The 21,195-nt window shown below is 38.3% G+C and overlaps 3 protein-coding genes and 1 pseudogene across 12 annotated transcripts; 2 read left to right on the forward strand and 2 right to left on the reverse strand.

Annotated features, from left to right (window-relative positions):
- The first annotated feature begins 267 nt into the window (after positions 1-267).
- Positions 268-3,674, forward strand: LOC104708971 (uncharacterized). Of its 4 annotated transcripts, none has more exons than XR_754895.3 (5): positions 268-1,845; positions 1,969-2,145; positions 2,254-2,775; positions 3,101-3,450; positions 3,574-3,674. XR_754895.3 is itself a non-coding variant. In XM_010425626.3 (4 exons), the coding sequence occupies exons 1-4, from the start codon at positions 1,630-1,632 to the stop codon at positions 3,347-3,349; spliced, it is 1,164 nt and encodes a 387-aa protein (XP_010423928.1). In that variant the 5' UTR covers positions 268-1,629; the 3' UTR covers positions 3,350-3,674. The 4 variants fall into 4 exon arrangements, 2 of the variants coding, with proteins under 2 accessions (XP_010423928.1, XP_019084602.1); XR_015563777.1 differs by having other exon boundaries at positions 1,581-1,845; positions 2,254-2,752; XM_010425626.3 differs by having other exon boundaries at positions 3,101-3,674.
- Positions 3,675-4,234: 560 nt separating this feature from the next.
- Positions 4,235-8,568, reverse strand: LOC104708972 (RNA polymerase II C-terminal domain phosphatase-like 2). 6 transcript variants are annotated; one of them, XM_087461503.1, is made up of 14 exons: positions 8,156-8,565; positions 7,613-8,083; positions 7,288-7,498; positions 6,838-6,995; positions 6,671-6,741; positions 6,484-6,589; positions 6,300-6,392; positions 6,027-6,159; positions 5,614-5,917; positions 5,479-5,558; positions 5,128-5,261; positions 4,995-5,048; positions 4,808-4,904; positions 4,235-4,690 (listed from the first exon to the last, which is right to left on the reverse strand). In XM_087461503.1, exons 1-14 carry the CDS (start codon positions 8,420-8,422, stop codon positions 4,539-4,541), a joined length of 2,331 nt encoding a protein of 776 aa, XP_087317629.1. In that variant the 5' UTR covers positions 8,423-8,565; the 3' UTR covers positions 4,235-4,538. The 6 variants fall into 6 exon arrangements, with proteins under 6 accessions (XP_087317629.1, XP_087317631.1, XP_087317628.1 ...); XM_087461505.1 differs by having other exon boundaries at positions 6,671-6,737; positions 6,834-6,995; XM_087461502.1 differs by lacking the exons at positions 4,235-4,690; positions 4,808-4,904; positions 4,995-5,048; positions 5,128-5,261 and having other exon boundaries at positions 5,479-5,530; positions 5,606-5,917; positions 7,613-7,888; positions 7,984-8,083; positions 8,156-8,568.
- Positions 8,569-8,840: 272 nt separating this feature from the next.
- LOC104708973 (uncharacterized) lies at positions 8,841-11,589 on the reverse strand (annotated as a pseudogene). Its single transcript, XR_015563737.1, has 5 exons — positions 11,408-11,589; positions 11,199-11,313; positions 10,607-10,694; positions 9,476-10,491; positions 8,841-9,330 (listed from the first exon to the last, which is right to left on the reverse strand). The product of XR_015563737.1 is annotated as an uncharacterized LOC104708973 (transcript).
- A 941-nt stretch (positions 11,590-12,530) lies between these two features.
- LOC147940635 (putative F-box protein At4g38870) lies at positions 12,531-13,385 on the forward strand. The gene has a single exon (XM_087461364.1). The coding sequence runs from the start codon at positions 12,531-12,533 to the stop codon at positions 13,383-13,385; it is 855 nt and encodes a 284-aa protein (XP_087317490.1).
- Positions 13,386-21,195: the final 7,810 nt, after the last annotated feature.

Genomic DNA, 21,195 nt, shown 5'->3' on the forward strand with positions numbered 1-21,195 from the left:
GTTTCTTGCCTTTGGAGGGCTGTCTAGTTTTGAAAAGTTAAGAACGTACACGACGTAGACGTCTTTGACATATTACCCAAAATAATTAATCTTAGTGAAACGAAGTATTGGGAAATTACAAGTCATTTTAAATTTTGCTTTTTATTTTAACAGAACTTTATATTTTAAATTTACTACTGTTTGTTTATTAAAGGTTTATTTTTTTCCCATCCTAAATGGAAATTTCTATCATCTTTTTTTGTTCTTTTCAATTATTTGGGTTTATTGTTTTTTTTTTTTTTTTTTTTTTTGTGCGTAGAATACTAGTCATACCCATAATAGTACAACACTCTCAAGAACTGTTTCATATGAAAAGTACATACAATATTTGTTATTGCATTTTACTAACGTACCTATTATTGCCTTATTTGTCAACTTTTTGCTAACGCGGAACATAAGAACAATAAATTCGAGATGTATTTTCTACTTTACTTTTTTTTTTCTTCTTTGGAAAAATACTAATCTATATCGAATTGATAATATCTGTTTGAATTTTAGATCAATGATAGTGTTGTTAATTTGGTTGTTGCAACATGATTTTGGAAAAAGACGTTTGTATTAAAAGAAATCCAGTTATCTTGTAGGACAAATTGTCAAGGTACAGTATATCGATTTTCCTATCTTACATTGATCAGGTTATTATTTGATAATACTATTTAAACTATGTTTGTTGGGTCATAACATTATTTTGAATGAAAAACGCTGGTTGACTAAGAAATTTAAATATTAAGACATTTGAAATATGCAATAAGCCAATAACGACGGAAACATGTAAATAAAAGGAGAGGTCCAAACTCGAATAGATAGACGTGTGTGTCAATATGATTACGTGTAGTTGAACCCTTTTTTTCTTTTGGTTTTGTTTTAGTTCAACAAAAAAAAATGTATTTTTGATTTATGTAATTTATTGGTTTTCACTAAAAAAATGTATGTTTGTTAGTGGTTTGTATACGGCATGATTGGGGGGTTATATCTTTGTTTATTTCTATAGTGAAATTGGATAGGTCCATGCATAATCAGTATCCTCCACACGACTTGTCAAGGTACGTAAGCATTTTAAATAACGTATCACATTACTTTAGTTAATCTAATTATTGATGATTTGACAATATCAGCTCAACAACAACAAGTAGAGAGATGCAATTTATGCAGCCGTATAAGTTTGTTGTATTGTTCCTTCCTCCGATGATCATTCCAAGCTGTTTCATTGACATATACATACAACGATGAACGATCTAAAGCTATGTAATGAAAGGTTGCATAAACAAGCACTGTGGTGGTGGAGGAGAATAACAAACAAGTCTTTCTTTAGTTTCCCCACTGAAGTCAAAATTAAATCCATTAATTTTGGCCCATGGGCTTTTTTTTTGTTTTGTTAACTAACTGTCACGCAGGATCCGAGAAAATTCGTTACAGTAACGTGGGAAACAATCGCGTAAATCGGACGGTACAAAATAAATGCGGGTGAGCACCGACCTGTCAGTAAGATATGCCACGTGGACTTATGCTTTGCTTTCGTAAGTACAATTCTCCCCCAAACTCAACTAGTGATGTCTCTTCTCTTTTGAATCAAGACAAGAACTCTTTCTGATGAAGATGATTGGCATTGGAACCCTAACTTATTCTTCTCCATCTAAGATCCTTCTCGAAGATTCTCCTCCACGAATTTTTCGCTGTGGATCAGAGATCTTCCCTTGTGTTCCATGGAAAACGTTTCATCACTTCAAGTTTTTGCGTTTAGATTCTGCTCAGAACAGGACTCTTAAGCCAATTCCGGTTCGCTCTTCTTCGATTAAGGATTCTCAGGTAATTAATTATAACTCTTAGCTTTATCTTTCAATTTCCCATTGGTCTTTCGTTTGTATGTGTTCTCTCTTCTACAGTTACTTTATGCTCTGTCTTCATACAGATAATTAATTGTGTTTATAGGTGAACGAAGAAGCTCTTACAAAAAAGGTTCGTGTAAGGTTCCAATTGCGGAAAGAGTGTGTCTTTGGTGAACATTTTTTCATTCTTGGTGATGATCCTGTGTTTGGTGGCCTCTGGGATCCAGAAACTGCCTTGCCACTGAACTGGTCAGATGGGAATGTCTGGACCTTAGACCTGGTATGCATCTATGTTGTTGTTACATGTAGGTTATGTATGAGTTTTAGATACTTGAATCATTGAATGTGTGTTAGCAATTCTCTGATGTGATTTCTTCTTTCTACTTAGGATTTGCCTGTTGGAAGATTGGTTGAGTTCAAGTTCATACTAAAGGCACAGACAGGGGAGATCTTGTGGCAACCAGGTCCAAACCGGTCTCTTGAAACCTGGGAAACTAATAAAACAATCAGGATATGTGAAGACTGGGGTAATGCTGATCTCCAGATGATGATTGAGGAAGATTATGTGCCATTCAATCAAGAAGACAGTATCACTCACCCTAAACAAAGCGTGAGGGTTGACACCATTAGAGAAGAGGTGGATGAAGTGCTTGGTACTACTGTACACCAAAACTCTTCAGTACTAGTTGTAGAGAATGCAGGATACGTAAGTGATGAGTCTGCAGATATCCAAAGTGAGAAAACTATGGAATCTTCTAATGGAGCTTTGACTGCTCGGGTTGTGACCAGCGAAGCCATGTTTACCGAGGAAGAAAGTCCAGTTTTGGTCCCTGGATTGGTTTCTCTGTCTGACTTGGAAAATGAAGATATGGAAGTTATTAACGAAGGTAAAGCAGAAACGTTCCCGGAGGTAATATAACCTGATAAGTTTTTAAATTTTCATGTTTTTGTTTTTTCTATATAATCTACACACGGCTGTAGATGGTAATGAAATCTATGCATGTTGATGCTTTAAGACATCATGTTTTTTTTGTAGAATAAGACTGTTCTTGTTTCATTGATACACTGTATATTAGTTGCCCCAGTTGATTAAAAATAAAAGTTTCTTTAACTATGTCTTTAAGCTAATCTAAGACTCTGTACTTTAAGACTGTTAGTTTATTCTCCAGCAATGTGATTTTCAGCTGTAAATGGCCTTATTGTCTTATTTAATGAATGGAGAAAGCTATTTGCAGGTAGATAAGAAGCAAGAAACCAAAGGAGAAATAATCAAGAAAGAGAAAGTAAAAGCGATTTCATTATTGGACAAATCGGAGCTAGAAGCAGTGAAAAGTGTAGATCAGAGGCAATACAATTTAGTAGAGGAAGAGCAGCAGCGGCTAGAGACAGAGCCGCTTGGAACGCCGGATATGCTTTTAGAGAATGATATCCAATGGGGACGTAGAACACTTCACAAGCTTCTAAGCAACTTCAGACTTTTCTAAACTCAAAAAAAGTTTTGAGTGCATACATTCACCGGCAAAAGAGCTTCAAGAAGATGATTCTCCCATGAATTCAGACAGATAGTCAAAATTGTTCTTAAAAGGTGCGCTGCCTTCTTCTTTCTGCTCATCTTTACGTTTTGTATCTATGAGAATTGATAGTAGATTGAATTCATGTAGTGTTGTCTTTGTATATATGTATGATCAAATGGTTTTGGTAAAGACAGAGAGATGAGGAAAGAATGGAGTGCTAGTGTTAAGTACATAGGATGTATCATGTGGATCCAATTATATTGTTGTTACATAATGATGGCGATCATGATTATCATATGATTGGTCTTACCATTCCAATTTCTTACACAAATGATGATGATCATGATTATCACAATCATGTGTAAATTAATCTTTTATAGAAAATCAAGTTGTTGTACATTTCTTTTATGGTTTATCAGTTTTGAACTTGTGGTGCTCTTCGAGAAGGGCCAAGGTGCCAACGCCGTACGTTTAGGAGCACCTCCTTTTTTTCCTTAAAACATTTTTGTAAACCTCGAGGAGTGTCATGTTCAATTTAAGCCCAATATATAATCGAAATATCCATAAAACCAGATGCAGTATGTTGTTGGCAGAATTCAGTGGGTAGCGGCGATAAATTATTAGATTGTACCAATTCTTCAATCAAATTACAAACGACCCCTGTAGGAAACATAAGGTGATTTATAAAATGAACCAGGTAAATGTAATGTAATTTGTGAAATTACGAGGACTATGGGTATTGTGAAGTTTGGTTTAGCCATACAGTATTGAGGCTATGAGCTACAAACTAAAGGATTCTAAACCAAACTACATAAATCCCTTGTAATGCTGCTCTTAAGAACCAACAACAACAACAAAAAAAACCATCATCTTATACTAAAAATAATATACAATCACCTATACATAACATAAACCTAATTCAGGTGGAGCCTTGGGTGCAAGGTTTCATATTCACCTTCTCAAAACTCTATAGTAACCAAAACAAACAAGAGTCATGAGACTAGCTCCTTAAGGGGATAGGCTATATGTTTTAATAATCAAAAAGTCCCTTATTTGGCACTTCGTTACCTTTTAGATCTTTGCCTTTTTTGGTTTCTCACACTGGTAAGGAATATTTACCTTATGTCTTCTTCCACAAATTTGGCATTGGCGACAAAAATCACAACTCAGGAATGTTTTCTTTAGGTGCTTTCTCTTCAAGTCCTTCATTTGGTACGACTTCATCGCTTTCCCACAAAAATCCATTCTCATCATTTCTTGGATCTTTCTCTGTTTCTTTAGATAGAGGTGATACATGTGCAACATACTTTTCTGCATAAAGCAACACAAAGAGAATTGACCAATCTGTAACCAAATGTACTCGCTACACAGAAGACAAAAAACAAGTGGTGAATAGATCCACAAATAATGCCCAAGAAGAAATTTTACCAGCCAAACTTCGAAGAGCATTCTCAGCCGCTTGTTGATGTGCATCTTTCTTAGTTTTTGCCATCCCAATGCCTATCTTCTCACCCGTGAACAAAACCTACGTAAATTAACAAGAACAATTAAAAACAAAAAAGGAAAGTGAAGTTAACATGAGACAAAGATGCTTAAACAAACTGATCCAGCTTACCTCAACCGAAAACTGTAACTCTTTGTTGGTACTCATCACAGTCCTAAATTCCACCTGCAAAATTGTAAATGAATTAGTCAAAATCCATGAAAAAAGGATAAGCAATAGATTCCGTGGTTATGTGAGTATGCACCTTTGAACCGCATCTTCTTCCAATCTCTTGCAGCGCACTCACAAATAAATGAGACTGCCCGCCATTATTCTTTCCACCATCTGTATGATGTTCTCTACCATTCGACACCAAATGACTCTGGGATAATCCACCCTCTGCAAATAGTTTGAACAAGTGCTAATATTAAAAGGTATTATTCCACCTTGTTATGACAAATTCAGCAAGTAGACTTATAAATCAGGTGTGGAAATTATCTTATCCTAAATCAATATCTAAGAGCAGTACACTGAAAACAAGCGGAGGCGACAAATTCAACAATCTACTATACCTTAGTATCAGCTTGACTACATTAGTGTTGAAACTATAACATACCTGTTGTTTGACGTGAAGGATTTTGCCTTTTCAGGTCATCATCCGTTGATACCTGCATGAAAATTCTCAGACCGTAGATACTCATACTTTGAAGTCAAAAGAGAGATACTTGGAATGCAAAACTAACCTCTTCACCTCCTCAAGTGAGAAGGGTGTGTGAATGAAGCAACAGGAGCAGAACCTGGTATTCCATGAGGAAATTGACTTGGATAAACTCCTGAAGGTCGACCAGGAAAAGAAGGTCTATTCTCATCATCCACCAACCAACCACCCTGAGAATGCATAGAAGACGAAGGTGGCTGCATAGGAATTTTAGCCAGAATGGGCGGTTGATTAAAGTTTTGGTTCCTTATATCGACACCAGGCCTCATCATAAGGGGTCTTCCACAATCAGAAAAAGTGAAGCCATCCCGTCTAGGAGCTCCAAGCAAACTAGGTTCTAGATTGTGATTGACGACAAAACATAAAGAATCTCAGAAACAAACATTATAGTGCAATATAACTGTACAATTCAAAATTCGAAGTTATATAAAGTCAAAAGTTCGTACTATGCGAAGGTAACAATGCTGCTGCAGTTGTCGTGCTAGAGTTATTTGGTATAACTGCTATCTGCGGCTTGGGGGTTTCAGGTTTCTGCTCAGCGTTACTTGTGGCAGGAAGAGTAGAATGATCGGCTGCAGCCTTCTCACCAAGAAATTAAAAAGTCAATTTTAAATCAGATTACAACAGGAAATAAAGTTTTGCACCAAAACATATTTTTTTACTTAAAGATCGCCATATCCCAAATTTTGTATCTACTTTTCTTATATTATTTTACTGACCGCTTGATTTAGTCTGCGTTCCACTTCACCCCCACACATTCCTTCCATCATTGGAGGAGCTGTTATATTCCCATTTGCGGCAAAGCCAGGATCCTACAGACAGATATAACTAGATTGCATATTGTAGTTGGGGCAAGAATTTTGTGCAATCAATTAACAATGATAAAATTCTAACTGCAGATACCTCTATAACGACATAGTTGCTCACATCCGGTGGTGGAGGTAAATTTTTTACATCATCTTCATAGTAAACCAAAGATATACTATTCATCAAACTCTCATCAAATTCCCTGCCATAAATGTCGGGAAGTAGTAAGAACAACCAGCATGATTTCATTACATAAACAAAAACAAAAACAACAATAACTTACTTGAAAAAGTAACCTCTGACATTGCATGCAACATTTCTTGCTACGCAAAGAATTGGAACGAGAAGGGCTGTCTGAGAAATGGGTATAAGAGAAAGGTTAGATACACACATGGAAAATGAAGCGATAAAGGATTGAATTCACAGCTTAACGCAAGAGTAACAACATGCCTCTGCTTGTGGAGCATAATAAGGGAGATATGCAGGGACAGCATGAACCCGTGGTTGATCCTTTTCCTCCCAAACCTTAATACGGTCATCGATGACCATTGCCATTTTTGGATGACAAACGCCACCATTGAAGACACTTAACAACGATTTCTTGGCGTCTGTAACGCAAAGGGCAAGAAATAAATTAAAAAAAATCTTGTTAGTGCGAGTTTCACAGAGAGACAGAGGCAGATAGTCGGGTCCTTAATACTAAAAACTAAGAGGTCAACAAATCAGATGAGGCACTAGAGAGAGGCAGAAGAGGCAAACTATATATAACAATTCACCACAAAAAACAGTAATGAAAGAGATAACTAAACAGAACTCAGAAAGCTACATCAATGGGAGCAAAACACTTATGTACCAAAAACAAAGATCAAGGGTATCAAAGAAGCCAGAGATGGGTTTGACCTGGTTTAACGCATACAATACGATCTCGAAGCTCCTTGAGACTTATTAAATGAGCTTCCGGATCAAGAAGTCTCCACATTTCCAAAGCATAATCCCTTTCAGCCATGGTACAAACGTAAACTTCAAAACGTTTCCTAAGTTTTGCTGTCAAATAGCTTCGTAATTCCTCCCACGCTGGCCTCAGCTTTACAAGCACACTAGTGTCACGGATCTGCATCAGAAATAACCCCAGATAGGAGACAAAACTTGGTTATTCCCAAAACATAAAAACCAGATTACTCATGAATACATATATACAACTACTAACAGAGATAGATCTTCTAACCTCTGGATTAATCCTAGTAAGCACAGTATTCTTTTCCGGCAATCTAATAACGGGTCTAAAAACTTTCTCGAGACCATCAGAAGTTGGGCGGACCTCCTCAGGCTGAGCCTTTGACAAGACTCCGTTATCAAAGGCATAGTCATTATCAATATACTGCTTGAGCAGCATCCTATCATCCATATACCTTTTAAGTTCAGCAGACATTCCATTAATCCTGACAGGATCAATCTCTCGTGAAATCCAAGCTTTGAGAGCCTCGATCCTATCCTCAAATGACTTCATGGTGTTTGCAACAATCAAAGTTTCATCGAGATCAAACACAATTGACAGACACCGAGTATTGAGCATCTTTAAACAGGAATCATAAAGACCTGAAGGAACCGAGAAACACCAAAAGCACGGGAACTTCTTCTCCTTACTTGGCATAGCCACTAAATGAATCTCCTCATCTCCGAGCAAAACCACAGCAGTCTGTGTAAATCACCAAAAATCATCAAAAATTCAAAGCTACCGACCAAAATCGGAAAAAATCGAAAAACATACCTTCAATTCATGGAAACAGAGAGCGTGAAGATGCATTAACTCTGGAGGTTTGACCGGAGCAGATGACTCAAGCTTGCATCTAACGGAAAAAGAAGCAATCGTCTGAAGAATCGCGAGGGGAAGACACCTCTCGCCAGGGGGAGATAGATGGTGGATTCGAATCTCATCGTTAGGGAATCGGAATTCATGACCTGAAGAAGAGACATCAAGTTCTCCCAAACGCAAATCCCCGTTATAAACCACAGATTTATGACCTAAACGATTCATCGTTCAAAATTTCGTCAATTCGGACTTTGTGAAGAACGAATCACTCTAAGGTAGTGAAAAGTAACAGTTTCCTCAGAAAAATGCGTGACAAAAAATATTGCAGATTCAACTTCTCTCTATTTCGCTACTCTCTTTTTTTCTCCGCTAAAGAGGGTTTTTCTGGCTCTAAGATATTTTTATAGGCGAGAGAGATGAAGGGGTTTTCATGTAAAATTACAAAGATACCTGAGACTTCTTTACACGTGGCGTTAGATGCGTTATCCTGTTTCTACCAGCATCGCATGTCAGCCGTTAATTTAATCGTTCTCAATTAATCGAATTAAAATATAAAATTATTATTTTTGTTGCTTAAGAAACAGAGAGACAACTTTTGTTGACTTCGAATGTATGTGATCATTGTTTTTTTACAACTATAATAGTAAAATGTGGAACCGTACTAAGTATTTTGATTTAGATTACTTTAAACAAAAACAAAGTAAACAAAACAGAAAAACACAGATTAAGTTTGTGAGTTGTGAGTAACAATTACGACAACACTACATACAGTTTGTATCATTATTATCAAGAGACAGTATTTTTAGGTCCAAAATTAATTAATATAGTAATATACAAACCAAAATTCATGGGCATTCTAGTACTTGAGTACTTGAGCCTCTAATAAGACCTGCCTGATGATCATTAGTATCTTTCTACACCAAGACAGAGATTCATGGGTTACTTTAAGAGTAACTGATGTCGCTCAGATTGTCGTCGCTACCGTCTAAGCACAAAATGTTGACACTCGATTCCGAGCTCCCGCTGCTGCTCACCGGCCGGTTTCTACATGATCTCACACTGTACGATGACGTCGCCCGTGCTTTCGTCACTGACGGTCGGAAATTACCCGCCATGCTTCCTCGTCTAACATCCTACTATCACATAGAGACACCATTACAAAAGTACTCTCGAAGAAATGTTCGAAAGTTGAAAAGTCGTCTAAACAATACATCATGCATGGTTGATATATGTCCCTTTTTAATATCATTTCATTTCATAACATATATGTTACCGTACCATGTCCATGGAGCTTTTAGATAGGTTTCTCCCAAACCCAAAACCATCAGATCCCGAGCTCGACTTCCCAGCGTAGGAGCCACCATCACCATCAAGTCCTCTGCCTCTGGTTTCTGTCACTCGTGGTGGAGCAAGTTTTCTCACATTTACAACTCTCTCGATCTTTTGATTCCCCTTAGCTACATGACTTGTCAATCCACCATCATCGTTCTTAGTCTTTGCTCGTCGTCCACGTGACAAAGGAACAGCACCGTTTACGTTTCCACTCGGAGCACTGTTCGGAGCCCGGCTTCTCGAAGGCGAACAAGACTGTCTCCTTGAAACCTCGCGTTCTATGGACGCTGATCTTGAACTATTAGACGCACCAAATGCTCTGCTTCTGACACTTGAAGCGGTTTGTGGCCTATCCGGTAACTTAGTTCTAAGATTCGATGGCGCTTCTAGAGAAAATCCAGGCATCTCGTAAGGTTCCCATGGCCTTGATCTCACGATCGGAGAAGCTCCTTGTGACAAGGCCGGTTTACTCACCGGTTTAGTTCTCAATACAGTCGATGAACCTGACGGAGTAGATGGACGGCGAGTTGGAGTGTTTGACCTCGATCCCGGTTTTGAATTAGGCGCCGACATCGGCCGGTTATTGGATCGAGTAGAGGTGGCTGAACTAGTAGTTTGTTGCCGGTTGAGGTGGCGGGCCTGGTGGCACGTGCAGCGGTTAAGTTAACACGTGAGGTTCCAGAGCTTGAAGAAGGTCTTCTGGTCGTTGAGCTTGAGCTACTAGTAGCAGAATACGAGGTTAATGAGCCACGTGCAGATGTTGAGGTGGCACTTGAGGTTGGCGTTGATGGCCTTTTGGCTGGAGTAGACCTTCTGGATGGTGAGGAAGGTCTACTGGTTGACCTTGAGCTACTAGAGGACGATGGTCTTCTGATTACAGAAACAGAGGAGGAATTGTGTAACGACGTCTTTTGGGTCTTGGGTGGTACGTTGTCCCTCTCTTCTTTGCTGTAGTTCTCTAACTGTACGTAGAAAAAAAAAACAAACAATGAGAGATGATGAAGAAGAGTACTGTACCGCAAAATCGCAAATCCAAGAGAATGGCGAGACCATGAGACATATATACTGAGTCCGTACCCTAGATATAAGAGTCATCCGGTCTTCGTAGGGTGAGTCGAGTTGGTTCGTTACGCTTCTAGTCGGTGAGCCTGGCGGCGTAACCAGCCTGGTCCGGAACAATATGAACAATCAACAAATATATAAATCGATTTTGCTGATAATTGTCTAACTCATGGCTGTATTTGAGACATGCCAATTGGAACATTGACAAAAGGGCGAAGTTTAGAAAATAATTTTAAACTAAAACTAATTAAGGTTGTAATTAAGATATATAAACATAAGGAAAAGTGATCGAAAAGTTTGTTTTATGCAACGGTTATTTCATGCAAAAGGACTTTTTAGGCACGAGAACTTCAAAACCATAAGTGAGACGTTTTAGAATGCGTACAAATCAGCTGAACAAGACCAGACATCAGAGATCACACACTAGAGTTTAGCAAGAATGTCTTAGAAAATTGATCAAATTCACTTTCCAAGTACAAATATTTTAATGCAAAATGTAACCAAAAAAAAAAGGAAATGTTTACAAGGAAATTTAAATTTTATAAAAATCATGATCAGACTTTGAGAAATCATAAACACAATTAAAGGGAGGGGGGATATTACGTACCATTCATAATCGGACTTCTCGTTCTCGGAGTAAAGGAAGTTATCGGCGGCGGTTGTTCGGAGAGAGTACTGTCGGGAGGACATCGCCGTCGTCCGGCTACTTTTATGATCAGATCCTGCCAAAAAGAAATAAAAAATCCAACAACGTATTAACACATAAACAAATATACAGTATTGGACCTAGCTATTGTTATATATACGAACACGAACCCATTAGAAGCATAGGTCGGTGACCTTTCTCGTGACGACGCATCTCCAGGAACAAAATAAGCTCTTCATCTTCGTCTTGGGTCAACATTATAGGACATTTTTAAATTGAACTCTTGATGATGGAAGAGAGTGGTGAAGATGTTCTTTTCCGTGTTTTTTCTTCTTTTTTATTTAAAAATGTCAGATTTCATAATAAACTGTAAACAACCTACAAATGATATATAAGAAAGTAATATTTATTATTCTATTTTTAAAATAAAGAAAGTAATATTGTCTCTAGTTATATTGATGTATTTTGGCTATTATCAAGATTTTTCTACTTCGACAGCTAAATATTAAGAGTTTTTTTTTTGTCAACGATATTATTACAGTTGGTATGTTATATCTTTATTATTATTTACAAAAAAGGCAAATACATTATTACTTCTCAATCTACAGTACATTTCTGGAATAAATGGTAATGATGTTATTAAATTTGATTAGATATTATTAAAAGCATAAAATTAATTAATTATATATTTAGAAGGAAAAAAATGCAAAGATGGAAAAAACGAAGAAAACTGCGGATAACACAGAGCAAGAGGATATATCATCAAATATTTTATAATAAGATATACAAAACAAAATTAAAGAATCACCAACCACGTCCCATGCCTACGTCCAATATTGAATTAGTTTTTATTTTCAATATATAATTGTTGTCGAGATAAATGTGAATCTTCCTTATATAAGTTTAAGGAATATTGATGTATATCTACTGGTTTGTATATAAGGGAAAGTCTCACAAGTCGTTCAAATAATTTATGTTCTGAATAATACGACCATAATTAGTATTGCAACCTAACTTATGGAGAAGGAAGAGGATGAAAGAATGTGGATCCATATGGATCTCGTGGTAGAGATACTCTCAAGGATGCCCGTGAAGAGCCTTATGAAGTTTAAGTGTTTATCGAAAGAGTTTTCAAGGATAATTCATAGTCGAAACTTTGTCGACTCATGCTTGTCTTGTTCCTCGAGTCGGTCACGTCTCTTTTTTTTTTTCCACAACTTTAAAACTAACACGCTTGTTTTCTTCTCAGCGCCTCATCGATCGACTTGTGCTATAGCCCCAACCCGACATGATATGATATTCCGTGGAGGAGTTGATGTATCTTTCACGTCTCCTCCGGTCCGAGGTTTGATGTTGTGCGCTATTGGACATAATCAACTTTTTATATGTAACCCAGCCACGAGACAAACCCTAAGCTTACCTCAAAACCTAATGTTGGTGGAAAGAGACAACTTGACAGAGTTACTGATTTTAGGATACGACCCAATATTTGATCAGTTCAAAGTATTGTGCATATGGGGATACCGAAATGCACGCCCAAGTACGTATCTGCAGTTTTGGGTTTTGACGGTGGGACAAGATGGTAACATGTGGAGAAAGATACAAGGCATGCCTCCTCATCTTTATCCCGTTACGTATGCATGCCATGGTGGTATATGCATAAATGGCGTTTTATACTTTAAAGCTTACTCATGGACCCCAAGTCGTCACCATCTTACTTTCACTAAGCATGTTGTGAGTTTTGACCTCAACACTGAAGTATTCAGTCTTGTGAAACCCAATGATCATCTCCGCTGGGTGTCCAGGCTAATAGACTTTCAAGGGAAGTTAGCTTTTATATCTCGTGTCAAAATGGACAGCACAGTTGAGTTTTGCATCTTGGAGAACAAGGAGGAATGGTCGTCGAAAGTTTTTCATTTACCTTGGACACAAAGTTACTCTAACGATTATATGAAAACTTCCGCCTCCGTGTTGGGCATTCATGACGGTGATATTGTTTTCACACCGCAAGGTGAACTTGGTTCCACATGGCATCTTAGCTTGGAGAAGAGGACTGTTAGGAAAGTCCTTTACGAAATTCCTATTACTAAACCATATCCTCTAGCTTTTTTTTTCGCAAACCATGTTGATACTACTGTATCATTGTAATTTGAGACGGTGTTTTAATGCGTTTTCAACTTCTAATTACTGCACCAGTTGCATTTAAAATTCCTTTCAACAAACATGGTTCTCTCTGGCTTGTATTTGTCGTACCCGACGTAGTCAGTGTGATCAGAGCCGTGCCATAGTGAGAGAAAAAGAAGCACTGGCTTGTGGCATCCAATTTGAAAAATTATTAAAGGACATATATTTATTAGTTGGATTATTTTAATATTAAATATAGGTTTACAACTTATAATTAATGATAAAACTTTATGCTATTCGGAGAAGCAAAATTTGGGTTTGTAGGATCCAAACATAGACTTCTAATAGTTAATTAATTAAGAAAAGGTAAAAAACAATAGTTATTTAATAATTAGTGTAAAATTAAGAGATTTGCTTTGTTGCCTCTACTAGTCTCATTACATCTTTCATTATTTTTTTAATTATTATAGTTTAGAGGGATAAAACCTTTTTTGAAAGTTTTTTTTCCCAAATTGTTTTACAGTTTCGGTTAAATAGTTCATGTTTTTTTTTTCTTATCTTATTTACTTTGTTTTTTCTTATTGTTTTTTATCCAATTCATTTTCAATTTGCAAATAGTAAATATAAATTGTAACTTTATTTTTAAAACTTGGTTAACTATTTTGTGGATAAAATGGAAAAAAATGTTTTAGAATTATTATATATCATTTGTTAATTTGTTTTTTTAAGTGAATTTTTTTTATTAACATTATTTTAATGAATTGGAGTATTTTTCTTTTAACCGCTTATGATACTCATCAATGCTGGCACGGCTTTCAGTGTGATACAGCGGTGGCATTGTATGTTGGGTAAACAACTGCCATTTTTTTGAACAAAAATGAAAAAGAAAAAAAAACAACTGCCATTTTATCCAAACGTGCAGAGCAATAAAAGATCGTACGTGTTAGCTAGTAGTATTGACTAAAAATATATCTTCCACCAAAAGATTGAAACACAATTTATTATTATTTGTGAAGAAAATATATTAACGTTTTAATCCGTGAAGATTTGGCTGGTTAATTAAAACCGGAATAGTTAGCATTTTCTTTACATATAGACTGTACGATAAAATTGAATAGTGGTCGAACGGACGAAACAGATAAATAAAAAGTACACACTTAAAGAAACAAGATTGAATAGTGGTCGATAGTGAGAGATCTCCCTCCCTGTGTGTGTAATGCTGTGTAATCTCGCCGTTATCTTAAGATTTTCTCTGTAATTGGCTAACAAAAGTTTGATTAAATTATATAACATCAGAAGGAAAAAATTAAAACAAGCAACGTTTTCGTCAGACTTAGCAATATGAAGAAAAATAAAAAAATAATATGCCTAGTTTTCTACTTCACAGTGCCCGAAGTAGTATGCCTAGTCTTTTTGTTATTATTAGCTTTCCGGCAAAATCGACCGATTCCATATTGTTGACAAAAATGTTTGACACATGTGATTTTATAGAATTTTAGGTTTATAAGACGAATGTTAGGATGGACGAGAAGTCACAACTCGTGACTTTGGTTTCTCTCCCAGGCACATGTCTCGAGACTTCTAAAAGCAGCTATCCTTTTCAAAAAAATAGATCTCACCAACTCTGTTTTCTCTAAAACAAGAAACTTTCCTTCTTTTTCCTTTGCTTTCTAGGTTCCGACCGAGTGAGGCTTCGGTGTGATAAGAAGAGCTGGTCCCCTTTTTGCACATACTCACCAATCTAATCCTTTCTTCAAGTTTACCTAGTAGTTCTCTTTTCACTTGGTATCGCCTCTCTTCTAATTAAATCTTTGATTGTTTTCCTGATGTCTCCATCAGCGAATTTTTACCTGTGTTCTTCCCCCTGTTAATCCCAATCGTACGACATCAAAAGAGTCAAAGCCAGTACAAAACATAAGGGAGTTTCTTTGTTACATTCATTATTTTCCTGGAAGACTATCCTATTCAGGCTGAGCCTTATAACTACTATATTTCGGGAGAAGGAACATATTTACCTTCCCTGTCTAGCTTTTCGCTAAGAATTATATCAGGCATTGATGGCTTCTCAAGTACAACCTGTTACTTTCCGCCATGGGCGAGACGTGGAGGAAGAGGATGACATTGTCATACTACCTGAGGTGGACAACTCAACCCTTATCGCAAGATACAAAAGAAGCCTTGTTGGTCGCATGTTCCACCAAGGTGGAAGAAGCATCTCTGCTATGGTGGCCCTCCTGCCTAAACAAAACATCTGGAATGTTGCAGGACACGTTCGAGGTATTTCTCTTGGAAAATCAAGATTTCTGTTTGATTTTGAATCTGAAAGAGACTTACAAAAAGTGTTGAATAAACGACCTTGCCACTTCAACGAGTGGTCCTTCTCCCTTGAGAGATGGGAACCTCACATCGATGATACCTTCCCAAACACCATGACTTTTTGGATTCAAACTGAAGGCATTCCCAACCTATACTGGTTGGAGACCTCTCTAAGAAATTTTGGGGACTCATTTGGAATCTGTAGGGCAGTGGATGCTCCAATGGGACGAATCCAGGTCACTGTCAGAGTGGATGAACCGTTGAGATTCCGGAAAAAAACGCAACTTCCAACTGGGGATGTTGTGTGGGTTTCCATGGTCTATGAGAAGCTTTATAGATGGTGTAAGCTTTGTCACCGGATATGCCATGAGGAGGATTCTTGCCCCTTGAAAGCTACTACCCTACATCACAATGAAAATAGCGTCAATCAACAGGAAAGATCTGCAGAATGCCGTCAGTCTACAAATGGTGGTTTCAAAACTGCTGGAGAAACGTCCCAGTCTAATGCTCGAGGCAGTAGATCCCACCCCTCTTGGTGGAGACCAGATTTGGTAAACGACAACCCCAATGACAATATATCAGAAACATACCGTCGTGAGAAGGCTGAGGGGAAGAAAAAACCTGAACAAGGACGAAGGGATGTGTGGAATAGGCTTGAAAAGGTAAAAAATGGGCCTTATCGCCCCCCTTCACAGCGACGGGAGATGTCAGCGAGACTTCCCCGCAAGGAGACCCCGATGCAAATGGAGAGTAGATTCAGAGCGGAGCCTATGTCTGGCCGTCAGCATAGGGGCACCACACAATATCGGTTCCAACTACCTAAAAAAACAGTAGAGGGAGCGGGTATGATCCTAACGGTGAGAGAGGCCGTAGAAAGAGGAGATATGAGGATACCTTTGGGATAGAACCCCGCAGAGGCGAGGTGGTGAGGAAGGATACAGCTACGACGCCTCACCATGACCGTGCCAATTCTCGGAGTAATACTAGATCCCCCGAGACGAACCCTAGCCAATCAGATTCACAAGCGACTATCTCCGACCCACAAGTCGCGAAATTCCGAGCTAAGCAGGTTATTCAGTCACCTGACCATGTTCGAGAGAGACCTTTCCGTCTTAGTCTGCAGAAGAAATCAGAGATTATAGATGTTGAGAAGGGTGATTCAGCAAAAACCAATGGGGTTAATCCTCCATCGGCAAGGAAAAGCTTACCTTTTGATTTGGGGGCTCCTTCCCAGCTCCACTCTCAATCCCCAGGGTATAAATTATCAACGGGTATACACCAAGATCTGATCGTTAAGATCAACAAAAACTGGTATCAGCAGACTGTGGAGGAGGAAGAAGCTGAACGACAAGGAACTCCTCTGGAGGATAGGTTTACCAACCTTATCCGAATAGAGGACCCGGGCTTTATCACAGACCCCCTAGAAGTTATTACTCGGGAGCCTCAAACTACAAATTCTCACCACTCGTCTGTCATAGTTGAACCAGTCCCCACAGAAACTGACGAGTTTCTTCAGGAGGTGGATAGGGATGCCATGGAGTGGGACAAGAACTATGATGATTTAGATAAAGTAGATTTGGAATGGACAGAGGAAGATGCAGATGCCTTTAGAGAGGCAGTGGCATCCGATTGGGATCCTACAAATATCGAAATAGAAGAGGAGGATCTGTTAGGAGGTGAAGTTCAAACTAACGGGGAGGAGAAGGGTGATCCGGGGACGATACCTTTGTCGGATCCCACAAATTTCGACGAGGGGAATAGCAGTCGACCTCCTCTCCCTTCTGCTGGAACAGGCCGATCAAAGGGCCTAGGCAAAAAGAAGGAGAACAAAAACAAAAAGAAAGACCAAAAAGCTAAAGATAAGGCCCAATCTGGTGGGCTTCTGGAAAACCAAGGAGCAGCTTCAAGAAAATTATTACATCTGCGATTTTCAAACTCCCCTAAGTGTTAAAGCACAAATCCGATTTCTGTGAAATTGAGGAAACCACGTCCTGGATCCACTCCGTCAGGCAGTGAGGGCAAACACCGGCACCAATCAGAGACGACATTGGGGGATCGACAAAGGAAAAATGATGTTAGAGAGGGGGAAGGTGATCCGCCCACCATCGCCAATTGATCAATTCCTCGCAGATGCAACAAGGGACGACAAAGTGTCCTCACTGTCGACTAGAAATATGCTCATCTCTAGGTTTCCTCTCTTCTCTCAGTTTACAGCTTCTGTGTGTTATCCCCTGTTTGGTACCACTATGAACATTCCGGTTTTGCTATATCCTTCTCGCTTATGCACACGGTGGACTAGATATGCAAATCGAGACTTCTCTGTCATTGGTTATGACACTCCGGTTACCTATAACCGAGATAAGTTGGTGCAATCAGTTATGTTGTTCATATACAATCGGAAGTCCACGAGATCCAAAAGGGTTGGACAACTTCCCTCTCTGGTTTTTCATGCTTCTAGGATCGACGAACGACTGGATACTTCCCTTCTCGTGGGGGCGTCTTTGGCTCTTAGTTACAGACGGTCCTTCCCAGCAGAAGAAGAAGTGTGTTGCCGCGCTTTCACGGGATGTTCTGTCCGTCCTCTTTGCCTTTGCCTGTACCGGGTTTTGGAGGTTCTCATACCTCTGGGGCAATCAGGGAGTAGTAGTCACTCTAATTACTTGTATCGGATTTGGAGAAGCTACATTAAAAAGTATGTGGCCTTGGCAGGTCATAATATTTTTAAGATTGAATGTATCCTTTCAGGTTCTTGGTTTCCAAGACTCTCGTCTTGTCCAGCGTGTGACCACCCTTTTCAGGGACCTTTGGCGCATGCACGGAATCCAAACACCGCGTTCGTTCCTTTGCAACGTCTGCGGCAATGGTTATCAAGATGGCTGACTATGAGGCAGTGGCCGGTCATCCTTCACCATGAGTGGTCTCACTTTGTGTGGCAACTCTTTACCTTTAGGACTTGGTGTCCTCTTTATGTCTCTTGTCACTTTTATGGTTTCAAGTCAAGCTTTAAAGCTTGTTTTATGTACGATTTAAGATCGTTGTTTGTAGTTTATCTTGTCCTCCTGTGTAAGCTTATTGGTGTATTTGGCTCCTTTTCAAAGGAAGCTTGTAAACCTTTAATCTAATGGAGTGTTTAGTGGGAAAAAAAAAAAAAAAAAAAGAGGAATGTTAAGGTTTGACGTTTGAGACGATGGATTAGAGAAGTCGATTTTACGAGACTCGAGGGTTATTATCTAAGAACACGGCGGCAAAACAAAGAGTACAACAGACGAATTAAACATAATATATAACAAAAAAATTACAAATAAAATTTTAAATTCTTTTCCAAATTCCAGAAAGTTTTCTACATACAAGTTTTTGTAGAAACGTTGACGTGTTTATTATGTCGAAACACACTGTTCATATTTCTCATTTTAAGTATATATTATTTCATATATAAGAAATTTGGTTAGACTCGCCCGTTAACCTTGCTGGTAATTAAAAAAAAAAACAAAAAAAATCATAGACGAACACGATGATGCGTTTCCCACATTGATTTCAAGGGTTATAACTAAAAAAAAAAGTGTTTAAATAATCTGGGATTTTTAGTATTATTTGTTTGTTAAGACTTAAGACTAATAAATATGCTTTATGTTTGTTTAAGGCAATTTGGAAAAATGATTGAATCATAGCCATATACTGTATGAGGGACCACTGTATGATTTAAATGCCTGTAAAATTTGATGGCTCGAAGCCGAAAAAAAAAAAAAAATTGGTGGAAAATAAAAAAATACTCATCAAATCTATCACGAAGGGTGTCGAACCCGCATCCTTGAAGTCGCTACCCAAAGCCTTAATCCAAATAGTCTAGTGGACTTTTCACGTAAACTGGTTTTCCAAAATAAATATATATAGACAAAAATAATAAGATTCTTTAAAAAACCCTTTATAGCCCGACCTCGTATCAATCGATCTCTCTCACACTCGCTTGTGAAATCCCTAAATCTCCAAAAAAACCCTCTTCTCTTCTCTGTGTCTGAAGACGAAATACACAGTTCTTTCGATCTTTAGCAACCGTTAGCAACAGAGATTTCTTTTTCTTGAATCTTGATTCTTGATTCTTGATTCAATCCTCCCTCTATGTATATAAACCTTATTCAAAGAGCCATGACTTCTCTATCTCTTCCAATTTTGTTCTTCTTCGCATTCCCTCTTCGTCCAAAGAACAAACACCTTCCTTTACAATTCTTCTCTTCATCTTCCCTTTACCAAAGATCACGAGCACAAGAATGGTGGAGGAACAGACTCCGGTCTATGTATGGGGCTTCGGTAGCCACATCTCGGAATCGGCCTTGTTCGACTTCTTTGATAGGGGGCGAACTACATCTTTAGCGTCTGTTACGCTTCACCGAGATGCCATGAACAACTCGCTTCGCCGAGCTACTTTGATGTACGGATACAAAGACGAAGGTGCGTTGATGTGTGTCCAAGTTTATGCTTTCGGTTAACTGAGGACAATTTCTGAATTTATCGCCTTCTCCTCCATTGCGTTGCAGCTAAAGCTGTAAGTAGAGCTCTGAGTGAACTCCCCCTCGGCCTTGGAGAGATACACATGTCGTTAGAGTCTTTTCCCGAGGAGGCATGTTTCGTCTTCTTCTTTCTTTATCATTTCTTTACCCCTTACCTCTTCTTCTTTGTCTTTACCTTGCTACCTCTTCTTGTTTTCACAGGAAATCCCTGCGAGAGTGGTTAGTAATCAGATGATGACGACGGCGACGCCTTTGTAGGTTTTGCAAACCCTTCTTAATTCTTACTTCCTCTTTTCATTAGATAGGAAGAAAACAAGGAAATTTGATGATAGAATGATCCATGTAATATTGTTATCTAATCTGTTTCTCTTGGATAACATTGTGTAGAATTGTAACTGGATTACAAGCTTCTGTGCCACTACAAAGCTACCCCACGTATCAATTGTAAGATCATGCTTTTGGACTACTTGAAAGATGTTTTAATTGTAATATGAATGCCCGTTTTTAATGCATGAATGAATGATATGTCATGGCCTCATGGGTTGTTGTGAATCTAGTTTTAATAAAATCACCATTTCCGTTTTTGCAGGTTCCCAGATCATCAGAGTAATTTGCCTCGGCAAGGACCCCCTATGTCTCAAATGTAAGTATTAGGAATGCTGCTGTAACATTAGAATGATGCATGTAATGTTAGATAATCGGTTTTTGTTTGATAACATTCTCTAGAACTGGACTCTCAATTGTAAGTATTGTATTGTTAGGTAATCATGCTTTTGGGCTACTTCATAGTGTAATATGTAATGTCATGGTTGTTGTCAATCTGGTTTTGATAAAATCATCATTTATTCTGTGCTTATGTGAGGCTGGATTGATAAGATATATTGTACCTCTGTTAGCTAATCTTTTTTTGTTTGATAACATTTTGTAGAACTGGATCCCAAGGCCCTCTGCCTTTGCCATTGCAAAGCACGACATCTCACTTGTCAGTCATGTTAGGTTTTGGACTACTTGAT

Source organism: Camelina sativa, chromosome 8 (assembly GCF_030686135.1).
Source record: "Camelina sativa cultivar CO46 ecotype springtype chromosome 8, ASM3068613v1".
NCBI classification, from domain to species: domain Eukaryota; kingdom Viridiplantae; phylum Streptophyta; class Magnoliopsida; order Brassicales; family Brassicaceae; genus Camelina; species Camelina sativa.

Bases quoted from the DNA above. Each gene is read 5' to 3' on its own strand.
- LOC104708972 (XM_087461503.1), bottom strand. From the start codon at position 8,422: ATGAATCGTTTAGGTCATAAATCTGTGGTTTATAACGGGGATTTGCGT. The intron at 6,590-6,670 runs GTAAGTTATTGT...CATTTATGGCAG, and splicing joins GTCAGAGGTTACTTTTTCAA to GGAATTTGATGAGAGTTTGA. The intron at 5,262-5,478 runs GTATGTTATAGT...AACTATTTGCAG, and splicing joins TCCTTCACGTCAAACAACAG to AGGGTGGATTATCCCAGAGT.
- LOC104708971 (XM_010425626.3), top strand. From the start codon at position 1,630: ATGAAGATGATTGGCATTGGAACCCTAACTTATTCTTCTCCATCTAAG. The intron at 1,846-1,968 runs GTAATTAATTAT...TTGTGTTTATAG, and splicing joins CTTCGATTAAGGATTCTCAG to GTGAACGAAGAAGCTCTTAC. The intron at 2,776-3,100 runs GTAATATAACCT...AGCTATTTGCAG, and splicing joins AAGCAGAAACGTTCCCGGAG to GTAGATAAGAAGCAAGAAAC.
- LOC147940635 (XM_087461364.1), top strand. From the start codon at position 12,531: ATGATATTCCGTGGAGGAGTTGATGTATCTTTCACGTCTCCTCCGGTC.